The sequence below is a fragment of the Physcomitrium patens genome, chromosome 12 (genome assembly GCF_059467195.1).
Source record: "Physcomitrium patens ecotype Gransden chromosome 12, ASM5946719v1, whole genome shotgun sequence".
Classification (NCBI taxonomy): Eukaryota; Viridiplantae; Streptophyta; class Bryopsida; order Funariales; family Funariaceae; genus Physcomitrium; species Physcomitrium patens.
The window spans coordinates 7,608,686-7,622,365 of NC_143421.1; the positions used below are offsets into that span (position 1 = coordinate 7,608,686).

General features: G+C 42.2%; 2 protein-coding genes across 7 annotated transcripts; one reads left to right on the plus strand and one right to left on the minus strand.

Annotated features, from left to right (window-relative positions):
* Positions 1-803: 803 nt before the first annotated feature.
* LOC112289586 (ABC transporter G family member 10) lies at positions 804-5,263 on the minus strand. Its single transcript, XM_024534894.3, has one exon. It carries the CDS (start codon positions 3,111-3,113, stop codon positions 1,059-1,061), a length of 2,055 nt encoding a protein of 684 aa, XP_024390662.1. The 5' UTR covers positions 3,114-5,263; the 3' UTR covers positions 804-1,058.
* Positions 5,264-7,490: 2,227 nt separating this feature from the next.
* On the plus strand, positions 7,491-11,782 carry LOC112289588 (shaggy-related protein kinase epsilon). 6 transcript variants are annotated; one of them, XM_073537690.2, is made up of 11 exons: positions 7,806-8,358; positions 8,497-8,617; positions 8,987-9,079; positions 9,294-9,353; positions 9,546-9,896; positions 10,049-10,105; positions 10,235-10,375; positions 10,549-10,599; positions 10,746-10,925; positions 11,126-11,228; positions 11,374-11,782. In XM_073537690.2, exons 2-11 carry the CDS (start codon positions 8,504-8,506, stop codon positions 11,454-11,456), a joined length of 1,233 nt encoding a protein of 410 aa, XP_073393791.1. In that variant the 5' UTR covers positions 7,806-8,358; positions 8,497-8,503; the 3' UTR covers positions 11,457-11,782. The 6 variants fall into 6 exon arrangements, 5 of the variants coding, with proteins under 5 accessions (XP_024390668.1, XP_073393791.1, XP_024390669.1 ...); XM_024534901.3 differs by having other exon boundaries at positions 7,807-8,315; XM_073537691.2 differs by having other exon boundaries at positions 7,820-8,315; positions 9,001-9,079.
* The last annotated feature ends 1,898 nt before the right edge of the window (positions 11,783-13,680 follow it).

Here is a 13,680-nt window from a genome sequence, read left to right on the forward strand (position 1 = left end):
TTCGAGACAGGATTAGTGGTTTGTGCAGAACTAGAATCGTGTGGAAGACTTGGATTTCTAGTCTGAACGAGTTCTGTACGCAAATTGTGACAGTAAAAGCATCAAGCGGGGATTAGCAAAACTTGGCACAAGACTGTAGTGCGACAATTGCCTCTGGACTACACAGTACTATTTGCTGCATAGCTGCTGCCATTTATGGTTACTCACATAGTTTCTCCTTGGAAGGTTTATTCAGCAATATTCGTTGCTTGATATTGATTTTCCACTAATCTCGACCGCTTGGGATTCGTAATGAGAGAGGTTGTCTTCTGATTTGTGACAAAAGCATTGTGCTTGTGGCTAAAGACGAACCAGAGAAGAGATGAAAAAGAGAGAAAGCAGAAATGTATTCAAGGGAAGCTGGCAGTGACGGAAAGATTTGCACAGGGCTCACGATACGAACCTTGCAGATGCCAGGTTCATATTTAACAGAGACATGCCGTGCTCTGGAGTGCAAGAGTGTGCCCCCCCCCCACACACATACACCTGGTACGTACACATGCATATTACTTTGTCTTCCACCAAGGTGACAGACAGACAGACCGGTCAGATCTCTTCATCACCAGCGCTTTTTCCAGACTCAGTGCACTCTATCGATGCGCCGATCGTACAAGATGAGCTCACAGGAAACACTGAACAGACGGCTCCCAATCATTGCATATCAAATCCACTGCAGATAAGCTTCCAAAATTGGCTCCATTGGGTGATTGATGAGGTGGAGAGAAGACCCACAATGGGATGTCGTGTAGCGACCAGGAGCGAAATAACAGAAATATTGCGATTTGTCGGTTTTTATTTTTCTAAACAAGATGGACAAACTCGATCGATTTAACTAAGATAGTTACTGAACCGGTGGAAGAATACTTTCAATACTCTAACTGAACAGGTGCTTTATCCCGCCCCCGACAAATTGATTTACTTGAGTACCATTTGGTGGAGAAAATCTAAGTTTGAGAGTTTGGGACGAAAGCCGGCAATTAGTCTATTGCTAACTGCAGGGCTTCAATCCAGGTGACTGATCACTTCCGCCTCTTCACCAGCCGGTATTGTAATGCGAAGAAGCTCAACACTCGGTACCCAACTGCGAACCCCGCCATAATGCCCACGTCCGTCCACTTATTATCTTTGTTAAGAAACATACTCTCCAACACGTCCTTTCCCGTGAGTAAGCACTGCTCGCCATAAACAGGACCGAAGCACTTGTCCGCAACGTGAGAGTACTCGTTGATGAGGAGAGCATCCAGGGGGTACTTGAAAAGGGAGAGGTAGTGCATGAAGAGCCAGTACTTGGGCATGTAGTCCTTCGCTATGAAATACCCCGAAAATAAGAAGAATGCGCCCATGACGCCCGTGACGATGGTATTGCCCATGATGAAATCGGACACCATGGCGCTCAGGAAGGACACGAAGGAATTTGCTGTTACAAGAACTAGCCAGATGACGAGCAGGAAGAATATAAACGCATCCGATTGTGGGGCTAATCCGACGAGATGATATACAGGCCCTGCGTAGAGAAGAGCCACGAAGAACAAGAAGGGGAGGAAGATGAGTGTGCTGGAAAGGACGTAGGAGGAGACGCGGTAGGCGCCACGGGAAGTTTCCCGCGTGAGGATGGTGCGCTCCTCTAGGAAGATTGGGAGCACTTCGATGCTGGATGTGAGTAGGAAGGTGAGAGTAAAAGCGAGAAATCCCACCCGTTTCTGCATCCCCGGAGAGCCATAGCCCATGTGGAGGTAGATGGTACCCAAGCCACACCCTGCACCGATTGCTTGGATGGTTCGCGCCATGAGGAGCTGCCTCGTGCGGATGATGTTCTTCAGGAAGCGGTGGGAGAGGATCATGATCTCCTTCACGCTCGTATTGGCGTAATTCGGCTTGTCCTTGTCGGATGAGGAGTTGGTGAGGCTACTACTGGAGGCCGAGCTGCTGCTGCTGTTGGTATCGTAATTTGGAGTTGAGGAGAGTGAAGGGATGGGCTCGAGGTCGCAAATGATCTCCTGGAGGGAGAGAGGGGGGAGGTCGGTCTTTCTCTGCATTGAAAAGATGCTGCTATGGTCAGTAGAGTGGAGAGTGTCAATAGAATCTATCGCATACTCCAGCACATTCACTTGGGAGGGGATCTTGTGCCCGGCTGCGATCAACCGATCCGAAAGAAGTTCAAGGCTGCCATGGTGCACGACCGAGCCCTGCGCAAGAATCAACACCGCGTGAAATTGCTGCAGGATTTGGTACCCTGGTTGATGGATGCTCAGAATTATAGTGCGATTGCGTGACACCGCCATCCCTCTCAACATGATGCATACGTGCAGCGCGGCGGCGGAATCCAGCCCCGAAGTCGGCTCGTCGAGAATCAACACCGCAGGGTCATGGATCACGTCTACTCCGATCGAAACTCGCCGCCTCTCGCCTCCTGACAACCCCCGGATGCTCTCATTTCCGATTCGTGATCCTGCGACATGGCTCAATCCTAGCTCGCTCATAAGACCTTCAACCCTTGCAATTTTTTCCGTCATGGGCACGGCTGATGGTATCCGCAACCGCGCTGAGTAGAGCAGCGTCTCCCGCACCGTGAGCATGGGGAAGAGCGCGTCGTCTTGCATGACATAGCCACTAATTCGGCGAAAATGTTGCCTGTCCATGGGGTGTCCGTTCACGAGGATGCTTGTCGACGGCGAGCTCGGCGGAATCTTTCCCCCCAAAACCTCAAGAAGAGTGGATTTTCCCGCCCCACTTGGCCCTGCAACCGCCAGGAGCTCTCCAGGCTTAGCGTCGCAAGTAACGTGTTTCAGAATGTATTGAGAGTGCGAGGATTTCGCATTGAAAGGGCTGATCTCTTCGTTCATGGGACCTTTCTTTTTTTTTGTCACAATTTGGTAAGAGAGGTCGCGAAGCTCCAGAAAGTACGTTTTGGTGCGGGAGGGTGAAGGGGAGGGTAACGAAAGAATCGTCACCGGGGAGGCTTGCATGTGGGAGTTGTCTCCATCCCGAAAGGTTTTGTTCCCCGTGCATGTTGATTTATTGCAGCAACAAATCACGCTATTGTTACGGGACCTTTCTCTTCTCTCGAAATCCATGGCGCCAGGACCTGTGATGTATCCCTGTAATTTCTACAATGTGGGTACTGTAAGTGAGACACTAACCCCAAAGTCTGTACTCGACTTCAGCCAAGCTCATGGAGGTCAATCTCTTAAAATACTATGAAATTTTTTAAAATAAATAAATAAAATAAAAAATGAAGGCTGTCTTTGTGACTATTATTGATCAGTCTTGCGCTATGGCTCGTTCCAAGCCCTGTTAAACCCTGCAAAGCTCAACACTGGTCCTACTGACAGAGCAAACGACGCTGTTGAGTTCTGGCGAATGCAAATATCCCTGTTGCCCTGTAGCCTCGACGTCACCGATGGGCTGTAATCGTTTCAAGACAATGCCAACACCCTCCCGCACACACAACAGACCACTGATCACCAACATCCTGGTCCATATCAGTGACCTCACTGCGTTTCTGAGCAGAGCTTTATCAGCTCACTTGAAGACTCTAGGGTACTTCACGAATCCATCGGAATGGACTGTAGAGATATACGAACATTACCGCGAGTAAATCCACGGCGTGGGAACAATGAAACAGATAAAGTCAATATGAAGAAACACAGGGACCTCTAATGTACAGCAACTGCAGAGGCGACCTGGCTTGCCCCTCAAAGCTCCGAGGCGTCGCAGTAGAAAGAGGTGCGTACCTGTTCAATGCAATGAGCTGATAATTGCTACAAAATCACAGCTACAGGCACAATGTGCCCAGAAGCCGTCTTCACTAAAAAATTTGCTATGGCAAGCCCACATTACCATTGCCTACTACCACTCTTCAAAACCATCACTGCTCCAGCACTAAGAGAACCGTAACAACATACTCGAACATTCCCAATTTTAGTTTTGGCGACCTTCCTTAATCTACACACACACGAAGGTCACCGCAAGAGCATTCCAATGACACACGAAGCTGCTGCAACGCGGGAGAAACAACTCACTGGCGGCTTCTACTTTGTCCTACCTCTCCTCCACACACTTGTGTGTATGAAATGAGCGCGACCTACAGCTAACCTCCAGCTACGACCATACAACACCAAAGCTGCAGCAGTGACTTTGAGCTCCTGTTATCAATGACCCAAGCACACAAAGTCTAACCTCGATCAGAGACAGTCTGAGGGTAGTGCAACAATGCGATGCACATGAGTCTGAGTTCTGGGCGCTTGAGAAGAGACTTTTTATTATATATATTTCTACTCTCAAACACGCACTTAACCACCGATAATCTCCACGCTAGGGACAGACCACTCAACCCTAATGCAGACGACTTTGTGCGCTCTCCTGATCTGCAGGCAAATGCAGTTACCAAAGTAGCTGATAAATCCAGCGGGCAGGGCGGAAGAACTTAAAACCTCATTCTGTCATTAAGAGGCAAGAGTGAGGATGGTGGGGGGCGGGGTGGAGTGGGGAAGGTGGAGGGGCGAGTTCTGCTCCAGAAGCCGGTTACGATGGACACACACACACACAGCTTCACGATTCAGCAGGGGAAGGGGAAGGGGAAAGGGGGAAGGGGTTGTGCAGACTGACGGCCTGATGTTCTCATCAGAGCTCGCATTCAAGGCTAGTTCCGCTCCAATCTCGTCTGCATTGATCACTCCCTGCTCCTCTACGCGACCCAGATCTCTAGCTACTCACTTAACACCCTCAGCGACCGGATATCCTCTTTTTCTTTCAATTCTCTTCCAACTTGCCAAGCATCCAATCTCCCCGACCGCAGCTCACGGCAGCAGCCCCTTGACTCCGCTTTCCTACTCCTCCATCGACTCAATATCTTGATTAACACTACCCGACTGGTTTCACTGCTAATGTCAGCACTTCGGTGGGTGTGCATCTCGTCCAGCCGCCCACCCCTGATTCCCGAGTTGGTGGAAACTTAATGCCACGGCAGGGTCAGAAACTCCGCCTCGTTCCAACCTTGTTTCAATTCTTTCACGCCCTCATTACCTGCTGCTGCTAGCTAGCTAGCTAGTTGGCTGCAGAGGGATGGTTTGGTTAACAAAATGCTCACTCCTCCTTCCACGAAGAAACAAGTTTCTTCAGGTTTTGTTCACCGAAGTCGACGCCTGCACCAGGTCTCGAAGCTCACGCGTTGCAGATCCTCCACACCCGACGCGCCACGCAGCATGGGAGCTGTGGAATTGCGGCGACTCTCCATGATTTATGTGGAGGTGTGAGATGGAAACAAGAGCACACATAATTGGTTTAATTTAATTTATCTTAAAAGAAAGCACATGAAGGGGAGTGGAGAAAAGAGGAGTGAGTCTAATGTGCTGTCTCTGTCCCCTAATTCTTCTTCTTCTTCTTTCTTCCCTTTTTCTTTATTTCTTTTCCGAGCAACTAGTACACATATCCCGTTGTCTTTCTTTCACAAGTAGCGGCAATTGAGAGAGATGGGGCAGCACCAAGCTTCAATTGTGGACATTAAACCTGGTTGAGCAGGTTAGTGAGGGAGTTAGGGTGCAGATATAGCAGCAGCCCAACTGCCGTAGCCATCACCAGATCCCACCCACTGGCACCATCCCCTATTCAGTGAAACCACGTTCGCCCAGCATGTGGGTCCCTCTGCTTCATTTGCAGCTGAATTTGAGAACCAAAAGTCCAATCTCATCAATACTCACACACCGATGTAATCTAAACATTCTTTCTCAGAAACGAATAGAGAGATAGCATACCACCAAGGGAGAAGAAGTGCTTGCAACAGCTTCTCTGTTATAACTTCTTTCCTCCTCTCCTTTTTTTCTTCATTAAGTGTTCTATATATGTGTGTGCTAAATATATCTATATCTATATATATATATATATTCTAGCTGAAACCTGTGCAGTTGGGCATGGAAAAGTTGTTTACATGTAATAAACTGGAGGTCTTTCTGGAGGTCTTTCTGGAGGTCATTCTGCTGGTTAACAATTTTTTTGATTTTGGCCTGATTTCAGCCAATGAAAAGGCTTCTTTATGTGTTTGTCTTGTAACTAAGCTTAGATAGATAGGAGAACGAATGATTGAATGAATGAGAATGTTCTGAAGTTTTTCTATTAATGCGATGCAGATTTGCTTGCAGTAGGAATTTTCTCGTCAGGGGGGTGGGGTCACATGGTGACTGGAATTTGGAATTTTAGCATTGTGAGAGCTCTTTAAGTGAAGGTCAAAGTCAAGGCAATCAAGTCATACCTGGATGGTAATGTGTATCTTTCATTGCCTTGCTTAACTTCTGCTTGGTGCACAAACAAGCTTAACACCCTAAATTTGGGTTTAAAACTCACTTTGCATTTGATATCATTGTTAGTGTGGTACAAGGCTCCCATTTGCCAGTTAACATGGTGAGCTTGGGTGAGAAATGTTTGAGCTTTAAAAAACACTCCTTCATTATTTCATTCATGTATAAATTCTATTTCTAAAAGCACTTGTGCACAAAAATAATGTTTCATAAATGTTCTTGTTGCAAACAATGTGATCAGTTGATATTGTATTACAGTCATAACTTTAAACAAACTGGAATTCTTTTTGATGGTAGTATTTGTAAATACTACACAGATATGTGTGTATGTATATAAATAAATTTAATGTACATTATGTTTCTTGACTGAACCTTTGTGTTTTGATATAAATACTTCATTGTGTTACTGTCAACATGAATAACAAGAAATTACTACAACTACACTTCTTCTAAACCACCTTTATTTTGTTTATCACTATGTACATAAATTATATATATGGTATCAATATGGTATGTGTGTATATATACATATATACAAATATATATGTATGTGTGTATGTGTGTGTTTTGAGAGATTATAAAAAATATATAGTTTCATTACCAAAGAAAGTTACATATTTTTTTATTTTTTGTATTAAATAAGTTGTAGATGATTGCACTAAATTCTATGTAAAATAATTCTTTTTTATTTTAAATATTTTATTAGTAATGTGTATGATATTAATGTAATGACACATAAATGATTGTATTGTACTTTTTTTTTCTTAAACTCTATTCCTAAACCATTTTCTTGGAATTATTGAAGCTATAAAAATTAACTTCTACTCAACATTAATTCATATTCTTGTTTGAAAAAACTTAAAAAATCCCAAATGAATTTTAATTGATCGTTTGATATAATAAGCTTTTGATAATAATTTTTCATCAATTTATAAATGCAAGTTACAAAGTTTGAATTATTCTTATTTTCATTCATGTGTTCATTAATTCATCAATTTACATACAAATACACATATGTACATCAATCATTATAGTATTCCACGTGTTGTAAAAAAGAGAGTGCAATTCTAGCTCTTTCAGGCAATAAAATTCTTCACAGAGAGTTGCTTCATTCTTAAATGTCAAGCTTCCTGTTAGAATCAGAGTTTTAGAGATTTCATACATGGTTAAAGCTTTTGTGGATTTCTATGTTTTTTCCCTTGATAAATGTAGAGCGAGAGAGAGAGAGAGAGAGAGAGAGAGAGAGTTTAACAAGATATAATGATTTTGTGTGGGTTTTAATTCATCATGAGAAATTGTATTCTTTTTAAGAGACACTACCATAAAATTTACAATTATTCTTGAAAACAATAACAATTCACTGAAGGGATACAAGTACATACAATATTAGCAACTTCATACATGAAGTATTTATATGTTAAGACTTTAAAATATGACAATTTTTTTTAAACAATATAAATCTTTTGAAATCTCAAGTCTGTTTTGAAGAGGTGCTGATTTTTTCAAAATAATACTTTATCACGAGTACTCATTTTAATTTTTTTTGAAGAATTTACTCATAATGTGGGATGTTAAATCATGAAGCACTTTGATCTTGACATAAATTTGATGTCAAGACAAGAAATTCAACAGAAACATCCATGTCTCTATAATTCTTCTGAATCAACATTCTACTAACGAAAGTTATCTTTCTCATTAATCCGACGATGCAGAACATTTTATTTTATGTGGACATTTTGTAGGTTTCATTGAATGGCATGTGTGAAATACAACCTTACATCAAAAATGAACTTAATTACAAAATCTTGGAGTCATTTTTAAAGAACTCATTCTTGATGTAGACAATTCTGTCAGATTGTCAAAGGATTGAGACTGCGAATTCTAATCGTAACAAATTTACATGCAAAGGGTGTAATTTCATAAAATTTGAAAGCCACGTTTGTCAAAATTTTGCATCATTGAGACTGCAAATTCGCACCTTTTGTAAGATCAAATGTTCAAAAAAACAACTACGATACTACACTAGGTTTTAATTTCTATTTTTTTAGATTTTAATTCTCAGATTAGAATATATATATATATATATATATATATATATAGTTTGAAATCGGAAACAGTTTTCTATGGCATCAACCAACAATGAAACCATTGCCACTGGAAATAGCTCACAAATGAACTTAGGAACAACTTCAAACAAAGCAAGCTCTAGTAACAATGAATCCATACACAACGAAATGCACAAAACGAAAATAAAGAGTGAACTCCCACTAGACCATGAGAATAAAGTAAGTCAAATCATCCTAAACACCTATCCTTCTTCTGTTCTTTTTTCGCTTTAGGGTTTAAAAAATAAATTTCCACAATCTACATCAGTGAATTGGACAAGAGTATCACGACATATCAGAATTGCAATTTATAACTTGGTTTTCAAAGTGTAAAACAATCTAGTCGCAAAGACTAAGATCATGATAGAAAACAAAACATATTACTATTATAAATGTACATATACGCACATCGAAACTGGCTTATTTAATTACATATATATATATATATATATATATACACACACACACACACAGATAGTGAGTGAAAGAGAGCGAGAGAGCACGAATGCGGAATGAATCAGAGTGTGGAAGACTAACTCGGAGCAACAGGATTCTGAAGCCAGTGCGGCGGATGGGAATGGGCCACAGCCAGGCCACATTATCTCCACCACCATCGGAGGCAAGAATGGGCAACCCAAGCAGGTACCTCTTGCTACATGCCTTTTCTCACATGCTGCAGGTTGCAGTTTGAGTCATGCTCGCATTCTGATCACTCATTCTAGAATATAACAATCGAGGATGAGGAAGAAGAAGAAGAAGAAGAAGAAGTCGAAGAAGATGCTGATCAGGAGCTAGTCAAAATGGGTACTAACGAAGCATGTCTGGATCGATGGACTCCGGGCTTGGTTTTGTTCAGACCATCAGCTACTCGGCAGAGCGCGTCGTCGGAAGCGGCTCCTTCGGCATCGTATTTCAGGTACTACATCACTCCTGTTTGGATCTGTGCCGCATGCAACGCTGGAAACAATCTGTTTAGTCGACGAGTCATAGCAACTGAGCGAGTGAGAGAGATAGACCGAGAAGTGTGTGTGTGTGTGTGTGAGAGAGAGAGTGATTCGGAGACTGCCCTGACGGTGCTGGTGTCGAAGCTGCTGGTGCTGTGGCGTAGGCCAAGTGCATTGAGACGGGGGAGACAGTGGCGATCAAGAAGGTGCTACAAGACAAGCGGTACAAGAACCGGGAGCTGCAGATCATGCGGCTGGTGGACCACCCGAACGTGGTGGCGCTACGGCACTTCTTCTTCTCGACCAGCACCGACACGCAGGAGCTGTACTTGAACCTGGTACTAGAGTATGTGCCGGAGACGGTATACCGGGTGGCGCAGCACTACCATCGCCTCAACCAGCGCATCCCACTCCTCTTCGTCAAGCTCTACACTTACCAGATGTGCCGCTCCCTCGCCTACATCCACAACGCCGTAGGCGTCTGCCACCGAGACATCAAGCCCCAAAACCTCCTCGTGGGTGCCTCCTTCATTATCTGCCTGCTTGCCTATCTGCCAGCTACCCACATCAGTCTCATTTCACATGCTTCAAATAAAAAGAAAAGAAAAAGGAAAGATAATGCGAAGGATTGCACGGTGTGTGTTTGTTTGCTGTCCTGTTGTTGTAGGTGAATCCTCACACGCATCAATTGAAGCTCTGTGATTTTGGAAGCGCAAAGGTTTTGGTCAGTACGCTTCTACTTGTTCTCAATTAATCCATGTACTCTCTCTCTCTCGCTCTCTCTCTACTATGGGCAAGGACAACCCACCCACCTTAGAATCTTACTTAATATTCGTTATATATTTATATCCAGGTGAAAGGGGAGCCGAATATAGCGTACATCTGCTCTCGGTACTACCGAGCCCCGGAGCTGATCTTCGGGGCCACGGAGTACACAACCGCCATCGACGTCTGGTCCGTCGGATGCGTCATGGCCGAGCTCCTCCTCGGCCAGGTAAGTAGTTTAGTCTCAAGTCTCAACCCCCCCCCCTTCCCCTTCCTTTAAATCTCTCTGCAAGTATTTGTTGGGGGATCGCATGTTCCTATGCATGTGGGGGGACGTTCCCTCAGTCATCTGTTCTAATACCCCCCGCTCGTTCGTTCGTACCCTTTGTGGTGGTGGTGCAGCCCATGTTCCCAGGTGAGAGCGGAGTGGATCAATTGGTGGAGATCATCAAGGTGTGAAACATAGGCTTCCTTTTCCCTTGTTATTATTATTATTATATTTGTTTTTGAATTGTATTAGTGGGTTTAGTAGGATGTTTAGTGGGTTTATTAGTGGGTTATATGAGAGGGGTGGGGGTGTGCGGAAACCATGGAATCAGGTGCTGGGGACTCCCACGCGGGAGGAGATAAAGAGCATGAATCCGAATTATACGGAGTTCAAGTTCCCGGAGATAAAAGCGCAGTCTTGGCAGAACGTGTTCCCCAAGAGGACCACCCCCGACGTCCTCGACCTCCTCTCCCACTTCCTCCAGTTCTCCCCCGACCTCCGCTGCTCACCTGTCAGTAGTCAGTCACCCCACACACCCCCTTCCCTACCCCAAATATATATATATATATATATATATAATTAGACAAAATGACAAATTGGGTATATGTATGTACGTGTGTGTGTATATATATATATATATATATATATGTGTGTGTGTGTGTTTCATTTTAATATATTTTTGGGGTGATTTTTCCGTTGCTACTATTACAGTTGGAGGCATGTGTGCATCCATTTTTTGATGAGCTTCGGGATCCCAATTGCCGTCTTCCAAATGGGCGAGCATTGCCTCCTCTCTTCAACTTCAAACCTCAAGGTACCCAGGCTCCCTTTCTCTCTTCCCCTCTTCTCGTCCCCCCCCCCTTTTTTTTTTCTTCTTTTCTCTTTTGCTTAACTTTCTATCTTTTTTTTTCTTAGAATATTGTGTGAGTGTGTATGTTTTGTTGGATCTTTACAAGCAGAGTTGAAGAATGCAAGTCAAGAGATCTTGCAATGCTTAATACCCGAGCATGTCAGAAGGCAAAGTGCCACACTCACATCATGAATTACAACAACGGGTGAGAAAAATATTTAAAAAACAATTATAAAAGTAACAGAGAAAGACTCTTAAAGACAAATAAGAAGACTATGTCTTTATGTAAAGTAAAGGCAAGAGAGGACATTTAGATCCTGTTTTTTTTGTTTTTGTTTTTATTTTTGTTTTGTTTTTTCCTACCGTGAGACTCTCGAGGGATTTGAATCCCATGCTGAGTCTGTGGCTTTGTTCTTGAGCATGAACTGTTTTAAAAAAATTCTCCCATTTTTTGCAAATTGAGCTGTTAAAAACTCTCAGAAAACTGATTTTTCATTAAAGTTTTTGGAACAACAGAATGGTAATGTGACTACAGTTGTTTGTTCATTTCACTTCTTCTTCTTCTTTTTCTAATAAAAAACTAGTGATCTTACTCAAAAATAAAACACAATACAACAAGATAAGGTTTAAAAAATTTCCTCTTTCTTCCTCCATATTTGTGTGTGTATCTTCATGCATGTTTATGAAAATTTGTTTATTTTTATGACTTCAGTCTATTGAATATATCATCAAATCTAAGATTACGAAATTATTAATAGTGCATTGTAATAATCACAAACATTAGTTATTTACTTTTGTTTTAAGCAATTTTGTGTATGTGTATATGTATATGTATATTAATGTAATTTTTTTAAAAAATCTTAAAAAAATCATGATAGTTAAGAGCATATATATATATATATATATATATATATATGAAAATATTAAATAGATCTACATTTTTACTAAATCAACCCACCCTATAAAAAGCATGATTAGAAAAATGAATCATTTCCAAAAATCATCATAAGCATTATAGCCTTCATCTCTATCTCTATTGTTCCTAGTTCCCACCCTCAATATTCCCAATCTTCAACTTAACTCCTTTCGTTTCTAGATCTTAATTCAATCTTCTTGTTCTCCTTATTCTCAGCCTTCATCTTAACTCAATCTTCTTATTCTCCTTATTCTCAGCCTTCATCTTGATCCTTATCAATGTATAAATATTAAATATAAAATATGTGTTAGGGACATAGTCCTTAGAACCTTCTAGAGACAAGTTTCTAGAACTTTCTAGAGACAAGCTTCTAGAACCTTCTAGAAGTAAGTCTTTGGAACCTTCTAGAAACTTCTTAGTTGGTAGAAGATATTAGGGACATAGTCCTTAGAACCTTCTAGAGATAAGTTTCTAGAACCTTCTAGAAGCAAGTCTCTAGAACCTTCTAGAAGCTTCCTAGTTGGTAGAAGTTGCTTGAGAAGCTTCCTAAATAGAAGTATATATTGGGATCGAGGTTGAAGAGTTCTTCAGTCTCGACAACACATCTCTTGGAGCTCTAGCTCACCTCTCTGGTGTTATTATCATCTCATTAATTTAGTTCTTGCCAGTTCTTCTTGAACTTCTTGTTAGATCTCGAGTCTGTATTTCTGTGTCCGTGATAGTTTGTCGAGACTACACTCACCTCAGATATCAGAGCTAGTTTCTTCTTTGTTAGAGTGTGGATTACTCCTGTGCTTGGAAGTGTACTAGCACTTTAGAGGTTGCGGATTACCCTCCTTTAAACTGATACTTCTTTTGTTACAATATTGAAGTCTTATTCTTCTTGGAGAGAGTAGATTACCCCTTTTCTTGGAGAGAGTGGATTACCCCTTTTCTTGAAGCTCTTAAGGCATTTTAGAGGTTGCGGAGTACCTTCCTCTAAACCAATATTGTCTTCTTGTAGAGTCATTTCTATCCTTCTCTTAGAATGGTCGGGGGCCAAGACATTAGTATGATGGAAAGTTCAGAGTCCAAGTTAGATGCTATCATGAATGTCCTCGCTACGTTATCACAAAGAATTGCAGAGATTGAAGGAGTCATAGCAAGGCTTCATAATGATGGAGCATCTGGGATGGCACAATCTAGGTTGCACCAGCCTCAAACTTTTACACTTGGAGAAGCAACTTTGCCTCAGGTTCGACAAGCACCGCTGGTTCTACAACATAAGGAACCCCGAGTTAGCCTTCCGGACAAGTTCAATGGTACACATTCCAAGTTTCAAGGATTCGTCAACCAAATCAGGTTGATAACAGTTTTACAGCTCGAACGCTATCCAATGGAGGAGTCACGTGTTAGGCTTGTTGGAACCTTACTTACAGGACAAGCTCTATCATGGTTTGCTCCTTTGTTTGAAAAACGATCGTCCATACTAAACAACTTTGAAACCTTTTTGGAGGCATT

Bases quoted from the DNA above. Each gene is read 5' to 3' on its own strand.
- LOC112289586 (XM_024534894.3), bottom strand. From the start codon at position 3,113: ATGGATTTCGAGAGAAGAGAAAGGTCCCGTAACAATAGCGTGATTTGT.
- LOC112289588 (XM_024534900.3), top strand. From the start codon at position 8,456: ATGGCATCAACCAACAATGAAACCATTGCCACTGGAAATAGCTCACAA. The intron at 9,354-9,545 runs GTACTACATCAC...GCTGTGGCGTAG, and splicing joins CCTTCGGCATCGTATTTCAG to GCCAAGTGCATTGAGACGGG. The intron at 10,926-11,125 runs GTCAGTAGTCAG...CTACTATTACAG, and splicing joins CCGACCTCCGCTGCTCACCT to TTGGAGGCATGTGTGCATCC.